Here is an 18,928-nt window from a genome sequence, read left to right as displayed (position 1 = left end):
AACGAGAAACTACACTTCCCGGAATTCCGTGCGGGGATGGGATGGGAAGTGGGAGGAGGAATGACAGAGCGAGAAGGAAGAACTACATTTCCCAGGATCCCATGCAGCAGTTGTAGCCTCCGAGCGCAAGCTCAACATGGCGGCGACCACTGAGCACGATTCTGCTGCCGGCTCGTCGGAACCAAAGGAGACTGAGGAAGTTCAGGAAACTAAAACGTTTAAAGATCTGGTAAGAGCGGGAGTGGGTCGCTTTTATTTATTCTTTTTTTTTCTTTTTCCTTTTTTACATTGTTAACTCCTGGGTTAGTCTGAGAAGCCTACGCGACCAGGTTGAAAAGATTAGGCAATCGGACCATAATAAAGATTTATGAAGCGACTACCGTGAGCCAGGTACTACTTATTAAGCGCCTTCTGTGTGCTACGCTACCGGCCTGGGTAGTCAGTTTCTAAACATTTATTAAGCTCTTACTGCATACCAGGCACTGTGGAAGCGCAAGGGACACAAGCGTCTCGTTTGACGCCTTGGCGCGGGTCAACACTGGCTTCCTCGGCTCAAAGCCTGGGGAGATGTGACTTTCCGAGCTCGAGCTCACTGGCGGGGGTGAGACCAGCCTTTCTGAAGGGAAGGCCTCCCCGTTCCCCCTCCCCTTGGTTATGTGTATATGTATATATAATCGTATTAAGATGCATATTGGATAAACTCACAGTTTGTTCCCTTTGTGTGCTATGTGTGTGTAGTGTGATTGTGGATGTATCTTGTGTGCATGTTGTGTGTGTGAGATGTGTGTGCATACATGTTTGCATATAGTTCTCTTTTCCCATGTCCCCAGTACTTAGCACATAGTAGGTGCTTAATAAATGCTCGTCGGGTGAGTAAGTGATGCCCGCTCGTTTAACCGTGCAGGAAGGAAAAGCGTTTCGGGGGTCCCAGCTAAGGCTTATTTTCTCTGATCTCAAAGGGAGTGACGGAGGTGCTGTGCGATGCCTGTGACCAGCTGGGGTGGAAGACGCCAACCAAAATCCAGATCGAAGCCATTCCCATGGCGCTGGAAGGTAAGTCGGTGAAACAATACACAGTATTTGACAGAAAGATGTGGGCTCCTACATCAGATTTTCCCCCCTCTCTTAATAGCAGGGAGTTTAAATTTTTTAATATTTAAAAAATATTTGGGTAATTATTTCAAGATAGTTGATTTCCTTAGTAATCTTAGGTATTTTGGTCTGTGCCTTTACAAGCATTATGCGGGAAAGCGGTCCTTGGGCTCCGTCAGACTGCCAGGGTGTTCTGTGAGGCAAAACCAGTTTTTCTAAGTCCATTCCCAGCAGGAAGAAGCAAGGCAGGGAGTCCTGTGGGCTCCAGAAAGCAGACACTGTGCATTAAAGATAGGCTTTGTGTTTAACACACACAATAGTAAACCAGGGGTAGAATGATGCAGAAATTCAACAAATTAAGAATCTCCAATGTGCCTGGGGTGGGAGAGGACAATCTCATCCTTAAAAGTTCACTGTTTGGTGGCATGATGGAGAGATAGCGTTTGCAAAAGCGAGACCTGAACAAAATAGAAATATTTGAAGAGAAACATTTTTAAGGGCGGGAGGAGAGAGGGCGAAACGTTCCTGCCGTGCTCTGTGACTGTTCCTTGTCTCCTGATGCCGGAAGGGAACGACGGGGAGACCTCACTGGCCTCCAGCACACTTTGTGGGTCCGGGGAATTCCCCCTGATCATAAATGACCCGCATGATTCATGTAAAATGTTGGCATTATAATCACAAATATAAGAAGTTGAGTCACCATATAAAGAGTTTTTTCTTGTTGGTTGGGTTGGGAAAAAAAGTACACTCACCCAGATTTGAGATTAAGAAAATTTGTTTCTGTCTAGTTAATTACAATCAGTTTAGTATTATCCACTATTCACCCAAGTGCCCTGCTAGTGGCTTTGGATGGGGAGCCTGAGACATTCAGTAACATGAAGTAACACCATTCAAGCAGTGTTTCTCAGTAGTTACCTCTAGGCGGTGCACTCTCCCAGGTGCTGCACTCTATCCATCTATACCTGTATATCTATACACACTTATATGTGCCTATACATGTTCACTTATTCAGAAGCTCTTGCTCTATGTGGAGCATGCTAGGGGACTGGTGGTATACACAATTTAGAAGAGACACTATTCCTCTTATAGGCTAGATAGAGGAAGAGGTACAAACAATTGCAATAGGTGTTATATGATGAATGCATTAGGTAATTGCAAAAGAAAATGCTAAGTGAAGTCTGGGGGAGATGATCATTACTAATAGGGAGGATCAAGGAAAGTTTCATGGAAAAGGTGGTGACTAACAGGTAACAAATTCCCATTTTACAAAAAATGACCTCAAAGTATGTTGGAAATCCAACCACTAAACTGCTCTGAAACTGGTTTATGGCCACACCATGAACTATTCCCTTAATTGCTCAGGTATAACATTGATCCATAAAAGCTAAAGAACATATTAATAGGATGGTACCATCCCCAAAACTCATAATCCTCAAGTTGCATGGAAAGCTTTCAAAATAGAAAGACTTAGCAGAATTTATGGGAAGAGAATGAAATATATATCATCCTGGTTTCTCTTTCTGCTAATGGTTTTGCAGAGAGGATGATTTCAGTAAGCCCATAGGCAGATAGGTGGCTCAGTGGATGGGGTAGATAAAAGCATGGGTGGAATTCTTAGTCTTGGTGGAAGAGGAATGACATTTCTGGTGTAGGGAACAGCATTGGGCAAAAGCTAAGAAGTGAGGAAGGACTCCGGCTGTTATGTTAATGAAAATCACCCGATTTCCACAGAGAGTGAGAAAAGAACTGGCAAAGTACCATATTGGGGAGGACTTTGAATATCATCAAAAGAAATTTGAATTTTATGTAGTAGTCAGGAGGGAACCACTGAACATTTTTGTGCCGAGGAATGACATTTTCAATTCAATTCAGCAAATATTTATTAAATCCCTACCATGTGCCAGGCACTTATGTGAAGTATTGGGAATTCAAATAAGAAAAAGACAATCTCAGCCCTCAAGGAGCTTACAGTTTAATGGTGGGGAGGGGCAACAATACACAAAAGGAGCCAGGGAACACTACATTTACAAATCACTACAAAGATAAATTCAGAATGATCCAGCAGTTGCAGAAATTTTAATGCAAGTTTAAACTCTAATGGCTTAACATTGAACTAAGATTTTTGGAACCTATTGTACAGAGAAAATGGAAGATAACCTCAGAGGGGAAGGAAATAACAACCATCAAGGCCTTTTAGAAGAGATGGTACTTATTTGGGTTCAGCTTTAAAGGAGGCCAAGGATTCTAAACTTTGGAACAGAGGAGGAAGAGGATTAGACTATAAATGTAGGAAGGGACAAATTCTAAAGGGTTTTATATACAGCTCTTAAGTATAAATCTGATTTTAGAGACTAAGAGGAGCCATTAAGATTTATTGAGTGTGGTGGGGGAGGACAACATGGTCAGGTTTTTCATTTAGAAAAATTACTATGACAAGCATAGAGGATGGCTTGGGGTGGAGAGAGAGTTGGGAAGTATAATTAGGAGGCTATTGTAGAAGTTCAGGGCAAGAAGTGGTGGCTGTGTGAGTAAGGAAAAGAGAACATCTGCAAGAGATATAAAGAAATATGGTAGTTGATTGATATGATTGCTTGACTGGTGGTACCCTCAACAGTAATATCAATAGCCACTGTTCTGGCCAGAAATCCTGAGAGTCAAATTGGCATACTTGGCCATCTTTTGCCTCACTTCTTACCTAGCCTTAAATCACTGAATGGGTGTTGTCTCCAACAAACTTGAAACCTGAGAAACACCTTAGTTTAAAAAGGTCATGGTTTTCAACTACTTCTGAGGTTACCTCCTTTTGTCCTGATCTATGTCTTGCCACTGGGCTCAGATGACCCTGGAGAAGAGAGTTAGATTGATGACTTTGCTCAGTTCTGCTTCAAATCTAAATTCTAAATGTTTGGAAATCAAGACATCCTCCTCCTGATGTATTGATCCTCTTCAAGAATGAAGAAGAATCCTCTTCAACAAAAAAAAATAGTCACAAAACATTTATTAAGCACCTATTATGTGCCAGTTATTATGCTAAGCATTGGGGGTACAGTTAAGAAGATTGGTACTGACTTTGCCTTTCAAGAGCTTGCAGTTTAAAGGCAAAATCAATACCAAAGGAAGCTGCAGAGAAGGAGTAGGCGTGCCAAAGGGCTGGAGAAGGGTGTTGGCAGAGATGGGGAGGTTTGGCAGAGGGGGTTTTGGAGAGAAAGATAATGGATAGGCAAGTGTGAAATGCCCAATAAGTGTTTGATGGAATGAGAAAAGCAGGGGAAGAGACCAAGGCTGGATATTTAGATCTGGTAGTTGTCATCTTTTGAGGTGATGATTAAACCCAGGAGAGCTGAAGATCTTGGGGTACAGATACAGAGAGCATGATATGTGTGAGGGTCCAGCAAAGAGTTGTGAGGAGAGAGGAGAGAATATTGGACTGCAGGTGCGGCAGAGAGGCCCAGGAATGTGATGAGCACTGAGAAAAGACCATTTGTTCTCACATTTGAGAGATCTTTGGGACTTCCAGCCTATGTGGCTTTCCAGAAGGAGGCTCAGAAAAACTACTCCAGGAAATTCCAGAAAAACTTTGAGATCCAACCATAAATTCAGTGAGAAATGACAGTGACTTCTTCCCAGAATTGCCAAAGGAGCGAGCCACGAGTGGGAGTGGAGAGAGGGCCTGCCAGAAAAGCCAGCAGCAGAACAGGGCCTGAAAGGCAATGGACTAACGGGCAGAATGAGACATAGCTTTTGAATGTGGCCAATGTGGGGATTTTTTTCTCCTGCTATGTGAATTTAGTATGAAGGTTTTGTGTAGTATTTCTTTGTATTGGGAAGGAGAAGGGGAGAGAGGGAAAAGTAGAAGAGAGACAAAAGAAATGTTTAAACAAACTATCCCGTTACTCCTACTCCTACTCCTACTGCTACTACTATTACTGCTAATGCTACTGCTCTGCTACTACTACTACTACTACCACCACGACCACCATCATCTCTACCATTACTAGTACTGCTGCTGCTGCTACATCATCTCTGGCATTTATTTCCTTCTCTTTACTCACAATCTATTTTAGGCTTTTATGATCTCGTGTTTGGATTATTGTAATAATCTCCTAATTAGAGACTCTTTCTGTTTCTAGTTTCTTCCTTCTCCAGTTGTCTAGCTTCCAAGTTAATGTTTGTAAAGTAGACATGTTTCTGTGACTGTCCCTTGCTCCAAAACTCTTCCTTATCACCTCTAGATTAATGTTCAAATTTTTCAGCCTGTCATCCATAAAGTGCTATGTCTGATTTCTTTTTCTCTTCTCTACTTCATGCCCCACATTCTAACCAAGTTGGCTTCACTAGTTGGTTTCTAAAGTTGAAATCTCCTGTTTGAGGGTCTTTGCACAAGTGACTCTTCATGCATGTGATGTTTCCCTTCTTTCATTGCCTCCATGAAGCTTTCCCTATTCTGCAATCCCTCTCCACAAGTAATTTTCTTTCTGCTTAGATTATCCTTATAGACTAATTTAATTTATTAAAATTTATTTATTTTACTTGTCAGATATTTTCTGTGTTAGTTGAAATGAATTTCTTGTTCTTACTCCCCTTTATTGTTAATCTTGTGCTTAAAAATGGCGAGTTCCATTATATACTGATTATAGAGTCCTTAAACTGTCCTTCTAGATTGTCTGCATTGTGGTTTCAAGTTACCTTCCCAATATCATTTCTCACTACTCACGTCCAGATGTATTAGATCACTGAACTACTCATTATTTCTTATTCTCATCTCGTTCTTTATAAGTACTCCAGACTTGAATAAGTTCTCCTTTTTCCTTTTCTATTTGTTGAATTACTTCCTTTTAGAGTTCATGCCAGGTATCAACAGGTATCCTGTCATTTTACTCTTCCCAATCTTTCTTCCATGTTTGTTCAACTCTCTTTTGCCCTCATCACATTTTATTGTAGTTATTTGTGTCTGTGTTCTTTTGTGCTCTTAGAAAGCAGCATCTATGTCTTATTTCAATTTTATATCCACAGTGTTTTGCATGACTTTAACTGAATTGACCAGAGTATACCTGAAATATTTTGTTCGGTTTGAACTGTCATATATGAAGGGGGTTACTGTCTAACTAGAGGACTCCTACAGAAAGTAACTAGAATGTGAAGAATCTGGAAATCATATGACATACAGGACATTTGAAAAACTTGGGTTATTTATCCTTAAAAAGAGAAAAATTGGCTGGGACATTATAATTTTTAAAAGATTTAATGGCTGTCATGTGAAGGAGAAATTGGATTTTTATAACTCTAAAACAATTATGGCTTTTTTTTTTTTTTTTTTTTTTTTTTAAACAAAGTTGTGCTGAAAATCAGATTGGATTTGGCTGGTTGCCAATAGTTTACTTATCTCTGCTCTAGAGCATTAGTAGAGCTGGTGAGTGGAAGTTTTAGGAGGCAGCTTTGGTTTTCATAGGGAAGTACTTCTCACGATTAAAATTGACTAAAATATATTAGGCAGTGAGATCCTAGTCAATATAAGTTTCCAAGCAGAAGCTGGATGATCATCTGCTAGATATATAGAGAAGATTCTCACTCCATTGGGAGATTGTGCTCAAATAGAAATAGAACCTCTAAAACTGTACATCTCAGAGTCAGCTAGATGGTGTAGTGGATAGAGCACCAGCCCTGAAGTCAGGAGGATCTGAGTTCAAATGTGGCCTCAGACACTTAACACTTCCTAGCTGTGTGATCCTGGGCAAGTCACTTAACCCTAATTGCCTCAGTAAAAAAAAAAATCAAAAAAACAAAAAACAAACAAACAAAAAAACCCTGTACATCCCTGCAGGCTGCATATTGACTTAGAAGACCACATACTAACATTATCCATGTTCTATTACATTTTTATTTATTTTGTTAAATGTTTTCCATTTATACTTTAATGTGATTTGGGTTGTACTTGGGGCTGCTGTGCATATTTGACACCTGTTAGTTGATCTTCAAGTGAAGTGCTATGATAAAATAATTCAGAGAACATTTATGAGAGTTACTTCTAGGGGAAAAAAGATAAATAAGAGACCTGGGTAATCTGCATTGTGAATATTGCCTTATTTTGACAGAGATAAATCATTCCTTAGCATGTAATCTGACAAACTTTCTGTAGCAGCGCTAAAATTCTTTTATCTACCAATTAAAATTTAAACTGTTGTCTTTTTTCTTGTAGGTCGTGACATCATTGGTCTGGCAGAAACAGGTTCTGGAAAAACAGGGGCCTTTGCTTTACCCATTTTGAATGCTTTGTTAGAGACACCACAACGTTTTTTTGCTCTGGTTCTCACCCCAACTCGGGAATTGGCCTTTCAGATCTCAGAGCAATTTGAAGCTTTGGGTTCTTCCATTGGAGTTGAATGTGGTGAGTGAATAAAGAACTGTAGTAATAAAGGTGATTGGACAGACTAAAAGGGTATGAAAAAGGATAGTAGGAGGATATATTAATTTAATATTAAGCTATTTAGCATAATTTACTTTAGTATTAGATTAATATTAAATAATATTATATTATTTTTGTGTTAATTAGTATTCATTTAGTATTAGGCATAGCCTTAAATAGCTAATTGATAATTTAGAATTAAATTTTATTTAAACCCAGGAGAAAATATCAGGAAATCAGTTGTGAGCATTTTCACATTAGCTTTGGAGCTTCTTCTTGAATCCACTTCATATTCTTTTCTTTTTTAGCGGTAATTGTGGGTGGAATTGATAGCATGTCTCAGTCTTTGGCCTTGGCAAAAAAACCACATGTGATAATAGGTAAGTTGATCTTTCTATTTGTAAGACACTATTTTTGGTGAAATTGGGTGATGATGATGGTGGAGGGGAGAGTTTATTTTTTCTTAGGACTTTGAGGAATATCAAGACTATTGTTTTCTTTGTCCCTGGGAATGCTTTTGTGGTATAATTAATTTTCTTCTGATTTTCTTGAATTTAATTATCTTTTTCTTCAAACCTTTCTTGGTAGCAACACCTGGCCGACTGATTGACCACTTGGAAAATACAAAAGGTTTCAACTTGCGAGCCCTCAAGTACTTGGTTATGGATGAAGCGGACCGAATATTGAATATGGACTTTGAGACAGAGGTGAGATTACTTTTTTTTCACTCCTTCTGAAGAGTCAGGCACCTAGGAGAAAGGCCTTGAATTTTTATATATATATATATATATATATATATATATATATATGAAACGTGAATATATATAATTAAACACCTCTTATGTCTAGGATTATGTATGAGTTCTATGTACCCAGTCCTTCCAATTTTGGATCTTTATCTGCTTTATTTTCTCTCTCTCTCTCTCTCTTTTTTTTAAGCTATCTTATTTCTCTTAGAATTTTAGCATGAGCTAACATTTGTATCTGTTTATATTAATAAATATATTGATCATATTTTCTTTTATATTTTGTTGAAGTAAGTCTTCTTAGGCAGTCTTGAGAATCTATTCTTTTACCCAGTTCTTACATCTTAAAGTACTTAGTTATCATTAATTATAATTAATTATCTTTAATGATGATGAAGATGGGAATGAGTTTGATGATGACTTAAAAACATTTATTAAACACTTACTATGCCAGGCTGGGCACTGGAGATAACAAAAATAAAACAATCCTTACTTTCAGAGAGCTTACATTCTAATGTGTGTGACAACAAGTAAGTTTATATATTTACATAGAGTAACTATAAAGGGAATAAGTACAGAATCGCCCAAAAGTCTTCATGTAGTTTAAAGTTTCAATAAACTTTTAGGTCACCTTGTATAGGGCAATTAGGAAGGGTAAAATAAAAAAAGTGTCTCTTCAATTGTTCAGGTGATCAAATATGTGCTGTCTGAGTTCTTTCCTTGTGGGTGACTGTTACTCAGTCAACAAGCATTTGTTAAGTACCTATTCTGTATCAGGTACTATAGTGGACACCAGAGAGACAATATCAAAATACTAACTATTCTGTATTCTCAGAGAGCTTGCATTCTATTAGGTAAGACATTACATACAGATGTAATTATAGGTAGAATTAATTAAAAAGAAATACAAGACATGTTAAATTCAGTATAATTAGAGATGGGTGGATGGCACTAGCAGTGGGTAGGATCAGAAAAGACTTCATGTAGAAGATGGTGCTTGAATTGTATCCTGATGGAAACGAAAGTTATTCTTTGAGGGAGAGAAAAGGAAGGTTGACATTCCAGACCTGGTGGTTGGCTCAAGAAAAGCCCAGAAGTCACGAGGTGGGAGAACAATGTATGAGAGATATAGTTTGACTAGATTATGAAATGTAGAGTTGGGGAGAGAGTAGTGTATAGAGATATGTGGGCCCAGCTTGTGAAGGGTTTTAAAAGCTAACCTAAAGAATTTCCATATGATCCTAGAGACAATAGAAAGCCACTGGAATTTGTTGAGTAGGGAAGTGACATTCAGGTCTGTGCTTTAGCAAAATCCTGTTTTCAGCAGCATTGGAGAAAGATGAAGCAGGAGACCAGTTAGAAGACCAGTGCAAATAATGTAAAGGAGGGGTGTTGAGAATCTGAACTGAGATTGTTGCTCTGGCTAGTGAGAAAGGATCAAATGTGAGAGATGTGAATAGATATGGTAAAATCTGACAGCTAATTGGAGATAGTGATCGTGGAAAAATAAGAAATTGAGGTTAAAGCTGGAGTTATGAATACTATTGGGTATATTATTATCCACATTTTACAATTGAGAAAGCCAAAGCAAATGATGACAGTGCCTTGCTGGAAGCTCAGTGGAGAGACTTCTGGGCCTGAAGTCAAGAAGACCTGAGGTTCAAATCCAGCCTCAGACACTTTCTAGCTGGGCAGAGGACTTAACCTCTGATTGCCTGACAATGATCCAATGGAGAAGGAAAGGGCAAATTGCTCTTTGCCAAGAGAACTCCATGGATGATGGTCTTGAAGAGTCAGACATGGGTCATAGATGAACAACATAATGGTCAGTCAGCTAGCAAATGTCAGAGGCAGGTTTTGAATCCAAGTATTCCTGATAGGAATTTCTTTCTCCAAGTCATAACCTCTCTAATTGTCACTGAACAGATGTGTATGTGTTGTTTTTGTCTTTTCTCATAGATAAATTTTATCATTTTATTTTCTTTAATGACATGGAAGTCATAAAGGGTTTGTAAAACTATGTCATCCCGACACCAAATATGGTATCAGTCATGTGCACTATCTCCTTTCATTCCACAACTACTAGGTCCCAGCACTTGTGAGAAGACAATTAAGAACTGCTGTACTGAGGGGAGTAACTGAAGGCAAGCCAAAAGCAAATTCACATTATTCTTTAATTTGTATTGTAGGTTGATAAGATTCTGAAATTAATTCCACGAGACCGTAAAACATTTCTTTTCTCTGCTACCATGACTAAGAAGGTGAGTCTTGTATCACTTATTTATCCATGAATTGACTTGTAAAGTAGCTTTGAGTCTAATTTTGATTTTATTCATTCAGGTGCAAAAACTTCAGCGAGCAGCTCTGAAGAATCCTGTGAAATGTGCTGTATCTTCCAAATACCAGACTGTTGAGAAACTACAACAATATTACCTCTTTATCCCCTCCAAATCTAAGGTCTCTATTTTTGTCTTCTATTTATATATATATTAGCTCTGATAAATTGTTAATTTTTAAGTCTATGCTCAGTGGTAGATATTGTAGTATAGGCAATTCTATATTTCAAAATAATTTGTATTTAGCTTTGGAATGCATTTTATACTTATATTTTTGTTGTGGCAGTGGCAAATGTTTGAGAAATAGCAACATTTAAGACAAAATAAAAAGTCTCAGTTCAAGGAGCATCAAAAACTGATTAGCCACTTATCCTTATGTTGACTATGCCCCACTCAGTGCTGGTTAAAGTTAACATCCCCTTTTACAAATTTTGAGATACTAGTCTTAGTAAGGTTAGCTTCTCTCTTTAAGCTTATTGAAACTTCTGTAGGGAAAAAGGAGTAATTTACATATTTTGATTTAAAAGGCCTTTCTTAGTACCTAAATATCATTATTGGGAAGGAAATCTCAAATTGTGTCCTCTCTGTTGTTAGATTATACCTATGAAACAAATTCCTAATGTCATTAAAGAAATGGAGAGGAAAGCAGCATACCTTGCTCCTCATTTCCAGTCATGATTGAGAACTCAGGTATAAATAAGAACCAACTATATGCTTTTATCTATTTCAGATTTAGGAATATGATTTAGAGATAGCAGGAACCTTAGAGGTTTTCTTGTCCAGCAGTTCAATTATATTAATCATTAGTTTTGTTTCCTGGTCCTTATCACTTGCCTCATTTTGTGTGATTTCTAGGACAGTTACCTGGTTTATGTTCTGAATGAGTTAGCAGGAAATTCCTTCATGGTATTCTGTAGCACCTGTAACAACACTCAGAGGACAGCTTTGCTACTCCGAAATCTTGGATTCACTGCTATCCCTCTCCATGGACAGATGAGTCAGGTGAGGATTCTTTGACTCTATTAGGTAAAAGTGATGCCTTGGTTAGCAATATAAGCTTGATTAGAGAGTTTACATGCTACCTTAATTGTTTTTTAAGATATACTTTATTATATGCTCTCTTTTTTGAATAGGCTATGAAGTGTTGCCACTGAGAAATAAATATTTATTGTTTTTTCGCATGGGTTTGAGGGAACACAAATTAGTGAGTTCTGTGAAGAACTTCTACCCCTCTATAGGGAATACTCTAAGGACCAGATAGGAGTTTATTCTGTTCTTAAAGAGATAGTGATCAGTCGGTTATTGGGCACTGTTGCTAAACTGACCCTCAATTTTTTTTTTTTCTCTTTTATGCAGCAAGCATACTACTTGTGTATTGGATACTAGAGATACAAAGATGAAAAATGACATAATCCCTCTCTTCTATACATTTTGGGGGAAAGATATACCATATACACAAATAATATGGTTAAGTAGACCTGGAAAGGGCAGAGTAGGAATTCAAAGCCCTACTTGAAAGCAAGTATGAAAATTTGAGGACAAAAGAGATTTTTCACTTCATTGGATTGGGAGAAGCGAGCCCTATAAAAGATTACACCGGATTTTGGATGTGAATGTCATTAAGGAAGAAGTGCAATCTTCCCATGAATCAGAAATACTTGGATTTAGCTGGGATAAGTGGGTAGGGTGTAGAGGAGGGAGTAGGAAGATGGTATAGTTTCCTTCATGAGCAAATACTTACTAAATTGAATTCATGTGAGGTGGCAGCACATTATAGTCTAGTTTGGCTTGAACATAGAGTATACGAAACGGAATCTATGTCATGGATACAGCTAGCTGGCAGTTAGTCTTATGTTGGGAAGCCCCTGAGCTCAAATTCGCCCTCAAACACGTGGGTAAATTCTGGGTAAATCATTTAACTTTCTTTGGCTCAGTTTCCTCATCTATAGAAACTAGCTGGTGAAGAACCTGCCAAACCATTCTAGTATCTTTGCTAAGAAAATCGCAAATGGGGTTATGGAGTTGGACACTGAACAATAGCAATGTGACATCAAGCTGGAAAAGCAGATTGGTACCCAGTGTGGAATGGCTGGTTAAGAAGTTAAGCTTTTATCCTCTTTGTAGTAGGGAGCTCATTGAAAGTTTTTGAGAATGGATTGGAGAGAAGTCAAAACAAATTAAATAGAATTGTTAAAAGACCATCTCAGCAATCCAGAGTAGAGATAACAAAATAGAGTGATGACAATCTAAAATGAAGGAAAGGGACATGAGAGAAATTGTGGAGATAGAATTCAATAGAATTTATTAACTGACTAATTGAAGGGTAGGGCAAGGGAGAGGGAAATGTCAAAGATCACTTAAAATATATAAAATGCAGGCTTCTAAGCAGGGATGAAGTATACCTATCAAGCACTGCTAAGTATATATTTTCCTGGAAGCTTGCAAATGTAGCAGAAGGGCTTGAAAAGGCTAGGTAACATAAAATGTAATTACAGTATAAGAAGAAGAGACCCAGAAATTCCTAAGACAACATCTAAGAAAAGATGCAATAACAAAAACTTTTAACTTCATATTTATACATGAATGTATAAATCATGGGTAACATGAAGGAAGAATCAGAAATTTGAATTCATGTACAAATTCAATCATATAGCTATCATTAAGAGTGGATAAGATGAAACCCATGAACAGAATATTTCTTTGGAAGAATGTACCTTATTCAGAAGAAATATAGTAGCTTAGAAAAAATGAAGAGAGAGTGGTTAATATTGTGTAATAATTATACAATATTAACCAATCTCCTCTCATTTTAACAACCAAAAGTCCCCCAACTTGAAGAACTGTTTGGGGAGGTATTGGGCTCCCATTGATTTATATTGTAGAGAGAATTGTTTCTCAGATATGGGTTGGACTAAGTGGCCATTGAGTTTTTTTTCCCAAACTCCAAGATTCTATGATTGATGTGATTTTGAGTCTGAGTGACTGGGGAAAAAAAAAAAAAAAAAAAGTCAATGCAGAAAGTTTACTGTGTCTTAGAAATTTTTGGTTGCTAAGAGTTTTTCCTTCAATAAAAGTAGGAAAGTTGGGAAGAGGTTTTTTGGACAAAAATAATAATTTTATTCAGATTCTGTAGTCATAATTTTCTTTAACATATACCATTTTCTAACCCTAGCTTTAAACTGCATGGTAACTGAATCAGGACCTGACAAATTTTATTATACTTAGTTGATTTCTATTTGCTTTTTGTGTTCCATTCTTCTGTTTACATATCCTAGTATCTCATCCTTTCTTCTAGTCATTCACATAATCTCATGTCTTTCTTTTATTCTCCTAGAATAAACGCCTGGGATCTCTTAATAAATTCAAGGCAAAAGCAAGATCTATTCTGCTAGCCACTGATGTTGCAAGTCGCGGTCTGGACATTCCCCATGTGGATGTCGTAGTCAACTTTGATATCCCTACCCATTCCAAAGTAAGTTCTTTTGAATTGCTCCCTCAGATTAAATAACATGTTTCTAAATGGAAATATTTTCTGATTTCACCTGTTGGTGAATATCAAAAAATAGGAAAGGAACAGTTGTAGAGCAAGAAAAAAAACAAGTCAGTGTATATTTATTAAACTATGTGCTTAAAAAAAATGGGAGAGCAGATCTTGCTTGGAGCATGCTTACTGTGGGGATACAAGCGAGAGTTAGCAAAGGTTGCACATATCTTCAATCAACTAGTATTTCTTTAGAGAAGCAAATAGAATGTGAAGTTGTGGTTTGGGATTTTCATTTTCTTCTAGCTTTAGACATAATTGATAGATTGTCATCATGCAAAAAAGAAGGGAAACTAGGGTCCTAGTTCATCACCCATGAAGGACTTTATGAGGAACACAAAAAAGACAAAGCAGACACCAGGAGTGGAAATATAGTCTCAAACCAGTTTGCCCTTTTGTAATAGGAACTCTTTTTCTCTCTCTAGTTTTGGATTAGATTCTTCTGGTAGTGTTTTTTTTTTTTTAAGATCTGGCTTCATGTCACATTTATTGCCCCTGTGCCAGTGTAATTTTTGTTTTTGATGGAAATTTTTTTTTTTTTTTTAAGGATTACATCCATCGAGTGGGTCGGACAGCGCGAGCTGGGCGTTCTGGAAAGTCAATTACTTTTGTCACACAGTAAGCGATTCTACTTTCCTTCAGCTTCTAGAACCAAAGAACTTTTCCTTTTTTCCTTCTGCTTTGAAATGGTTGACATATCCGCTTTATTTCTTAGTCTTCTTTGAGAAGCAGAGAATCTTACATGCACATATATCTTTTTAGGTGGGTAGTAAGTTTGTTATTTCCAGGAAAGAAGGTAAATATTCTCATGGGCATTTCAAAGGATGTTTATTTGGCCTGTACTTGGAATTGAGGAACAGATTATTAGACTTTGGGTTAAATTATTTTGAATCTAAATTGTTCCAAAGTCATACCGATTTCCCTTTTTTGCAGATATGATGTGGAACTCTACCAGCGTATAGAACACCTAATTGGAAAGAAGCTTCCTGTCTTCCCAACTCAGGAAGAAGAAGTCATGCAGCTGACAGAGCGTGTGGCAGAAGCCCAGAGATTTGCCCGCATGGTATGGAACTTTGTATCTTCTTCTTTTCCAACTTCACTGTTTATTAGATTAAGTCTTACCCTTTAGTGGAGGAGTTCTAGACAAAGAGTCATCCTTGGAGGTATTACCCCGCCCTGGGATTTTTGCCTTGGAAGGATGGAAAATAGAGGGTTTTTTTTTTTTTTTTTTCTCTTTTATAATAACTAGCCAGGGAAGGTTTTGAGGTCATTAAAATACAAGTTTTTTTTTCTGCCCCGCATTTTTTTTTTTTCTTTGTAGGAGATGAGGGAGCAAGGAGAGAAAAGGAAACGTCCGCGAGATGATAAAGATGACAATGATGATACAGAAAATGCTATGGGTGTAAGGAACAAAGTCGCTGGAGGGAAAATGAAGAAAAGAAAGGGCCAGCGGCCACATTCATAAAGACTTGTTTTGATACATTTTTGGTAAAAAGAGGACTTAATCGAGAAAGGAGCCCCACCAACAGTACTCTTCAGACTGAAATTTTTTAAGCCTGAACTTTGGTTCTTTGGTTAACTGCACATATGCTAATTCTCTATTTGCTAATACTTTTATTATAGAATATTTTTTTCTCAAAATAGCTGATTCCTGTTTATTGTTTGTACCACACACAACCTTAAGCTCCTGCTCTTGTAGGGTATATGTATTCCTTCCCTTTCCTTCACCTTCTTCCTGCTTTCCCTGATAATTTCCAGGTCTGCATGATTAGGCCTATTCTCTCTATAGAATGTCAGTTATGCCTCATCAGTGGGAAGGAAATCTCTGTCTAAATGTCCCATTGTAATTTCATGCTGAATATGTCGAAATTGGAACTCTTATTTTCTCCCAAATCCATCTTTCTAAACATAACAATTTCTGTTGAAGGGACCATGGTCTTTGCTTTCAATTACGTTCATTACCTTGTCATTTACCTTCACTCTCAATAATAAGTTGTCAAGTTGTGGTTGTATATTTTTAAAATATACTACCTTCCTATATATATATATCCTATACAGCCAATTAATAGCCATTTTCTCTATACAATTTTTTGACAAAAGCTAAGCTATGAAATGCAAGTTTTCATCATTGGAAAAAATCATTTTTAAGGATATGTGTGTTTGCTTCTCTGATTATAATGAAAAAAATTAGAAAATTCCCTCACTTTTAGAAGGAAGAACGTAAACTGAACCTTTAATCTGTCTTAATACTGGTAATGCAAGAATAAATATAAGTATTTTTAGATTAAATTTTTTTAAGCTAAGTACCTCAGAGATGGGCTTTTAGGGTTAAATAGGGAAATCTCATTCATACCCTGTTGAGGAAATTACAAATGTGTGGAAAATCCCTTATTTGCATTTACAATTAATTAAAAATGTTACTTGTGGCCTTATTGAAAATCAATGAAGTGGGGCAGCTAGGTGGCGCAGTGGATAGAGAACCAGCCTTGAATTCAGGAGTACCCGACTTCAAATCTGGTCTCAGACATTTAACACTTCCTAGCTGTGTGACCCTGGGCAAGTCACTTAACCCCAGCCTCAGGGGGGGGAAAAAAAAGAAAAAATCAGCGAAGCATCAAGGGGATAGACTTGGGGAAAGTGTGTGGAAAGAGAAAGGGAGAGAGAGAGTGGGTGTTCATCCTGTATTTAGTAAGAGTTAAGTCAGGATTTTTCAGAAAAGGGCAATGTTTCAGGCTAGAAATTCTGGAGAATGTGTCTTCTATTCATGTATCTAGAGATGAGAGATGACTCTAAGAATGAATATTTCCTAGGTCAGAAGATAAGGTAATATTTTAATGGAAACTGTAGGTCATATGTAAATAGCCATTTGTCCCATGATTAGGTAGGGCTGCTTTAGGAAGTAGATCTAATGCCCTTTTGATCATTGACTTTTATTTTCATTTATCTTTTTCATTCTCTCTCTTCTGCTGCCTACAATCATGCTAAAATCTTCCCCATCCTTTAGAATAGAACCCTTCAGTAGTCCTGTCATCACATTAAACTGTCACATGTACTGTTTATAGTGAAACTACTAGAAATAATCAGCTCTCTTTGTTGTGTCAACACTCACCACTTATATATATAGTCAGGGATTCAGTCCTATTATGTAGTTAAAACTAGATCTGGGAGATTACCATTGAATACCAAATGGCTTAACTGCAAATCTTCATTCCTTTCTTTTTTACATTCTCTTTTTCTTGACTTTTTTTTGTTGTTCTCTTGCCTATCTGAATGCTGCTTCTCATTCTCTTTTGCTGTATCATACTTAGCTCATTCTTTGGTCTTCTAAGGTTGTGCTGAAGTCTCTCCTCTCAACTATGTTCTTGGTGATATAGCTATATAATCGATATAGTTTGAAAGCTATAGTGACTTTGTCTCTCAAGGATTTAAGAGATGACATCTAGGAGATATAGTGAATAAATCACTGGACTTGAAGTCAGGAAAATCTGAGTTGAAGTATAATCTCAAAACATTTATCTATTAGTTGTGAGACCCTGGGCAAGTCACTTAACCATTATTTGTGATTAGTCTTTGAAATTAATTTTTGATGCTGCTTCTTATATCTTAAATTTTCTGTTGACTTCAGGTTTGAGACAAAAGCCTGGAAATCTGATAGTTTTTTTAAAAACTAAAAAAAAATTTAAATTCATTTTTAACAATTTAATAGTGTATTTAGTTTTGCTGGATATAAAATTTTCAGCTGCAATCCTAATTTTTTTGATTCTTGACATATAATATTCGAGGACCCTGTGGTCTTTTATTGTAGCTGCTGATAAGTCTTATGCAATTCTTATTGTAGGTCTAGGAAATTTGAATTTTTATTATTGTCGTTGCTTGTAAAATTTTCGTGGATATGGAGGTTTTGAAATTTGGCAATGATATTGCTGTTTCTCTTGGTTGGTTTCCAGGTATAGGGAATCTTTTTTCTTCTAAAGGCAATTTGGATATTTATAACATCATTTGAGGGCTGTACAAAATTATCAACTTTTAGAACTCAAGCAGTGGGGGTTCTTTTATCTTGCTTTCAGCTCTTCATCCCTGCTGTTGATTATACAAATGATCTTGTGGGCCAGAGGTTTCACACTACTGCCTTATAGGATCTTTGAGGTGATAGTAAAATTTTTTTCTATTTCTACTTTCCCTCATTGTTCTATCACATCAGGTTACATTTCTTTCCTTCTTGATCTGTTTTCCAGATCTGTTATTTATCTTATAAGTTGTTTCACATTCTCTTCTATTTTTTATTATACTTTGTATATTATTTATTTAGTGTAATGTCTAATACCCAGTAAGCATTATATAAATATTTATTCCCTACCCTTCTCTGAGATTCCCAGATCTGCACAATCATTCCTAACTTTTAGAGTGCCAGTACATGCCATCAGTGGGAATTCTGGAAATCTCTAGGTATCCAATTGTCATTTCATGCCGAATATATTGAAATTGGAGCTCATTTTCTCTCAAACCCATCCTTCTTCCAAACTTAATTTCTGTTGAGAGGACCATGATATTTTCTTTAACTAGATTCATAATCTTGACATTTGCTTTCACTGTCAATGATTTAATCATGTATCAAGTCTTGGATATACACAGGAGTTCTTAATTTGGGGTCCACAGGTTTGAATGGGGAAAAAAAAGTACATTTTTATTTTTACTAACTATGAAATTTAACATTTTCTTTGATAATGAATGTAGCCAGTAAACATTACTTCAAGAGGGGCTCCATGAATTTCAACAAACTGCCAAAAGAATCTGTGATATAGAAAAGATG

At 37.0% G+C, this 18,928-nt stretch overlaps 1 protein-coding gene across 1 annotated transcript; it reads left to right on the top strand.

The window, feature by feature from the left end:
- The first annotated feature begins 78 nt into the window (after positions 1–78).
- DDX47 (DEAD-box helicase 47) lies at positions 79–16,544 on the top strand. Its single transcript, XM_074269133.1, has 12 exons — positions 79–229; positions 960–1,053; positions 7,289–7,477; positions 7,804–7,875; positions 8,084–8,202; positions 10,431–10,502; positions 10,582–10,698; positions 11,433–11,579; positions 13,912–14,049; positions 14,666–14,736; positions 15,052–15,181; positions 15,440–16,544. The coding sequence occupies exons 1-12, from the start codon at positions 137–139 to the stop codon at positions 15,581–15,583; spliced, it is 1,386 nt and encodes a 461-aa protein (XP_074125234.1). The 5' UTR covers positions 79–136; the 3' UTR covers positions 15,584–16,544.
- Positions 16,545–18,928: the final 2,384 nt, after the last annotated feature.

This window comes from Sminthopsis crassicaudata, chromosome 5 (genome assembly GCF_048593235.1).
Source record: "Sminthopsis crassicaudata isolate SCR6 chromosome 5, ASM4859323v1, whole genome shotgun sequence".
Lineage (NCBI taxonomy): Eukaryota > Metazoa > Chordata > Mammalia > Dasyuromorphia > Dasyuridae > Sminthopsis > Sminthopsis crassicaudata.
The sequence above is the reverse complement of the archived record's forward strand: the minus strand, read 5'-3'. Positions and strand labels throughout refer to the sequence as shown.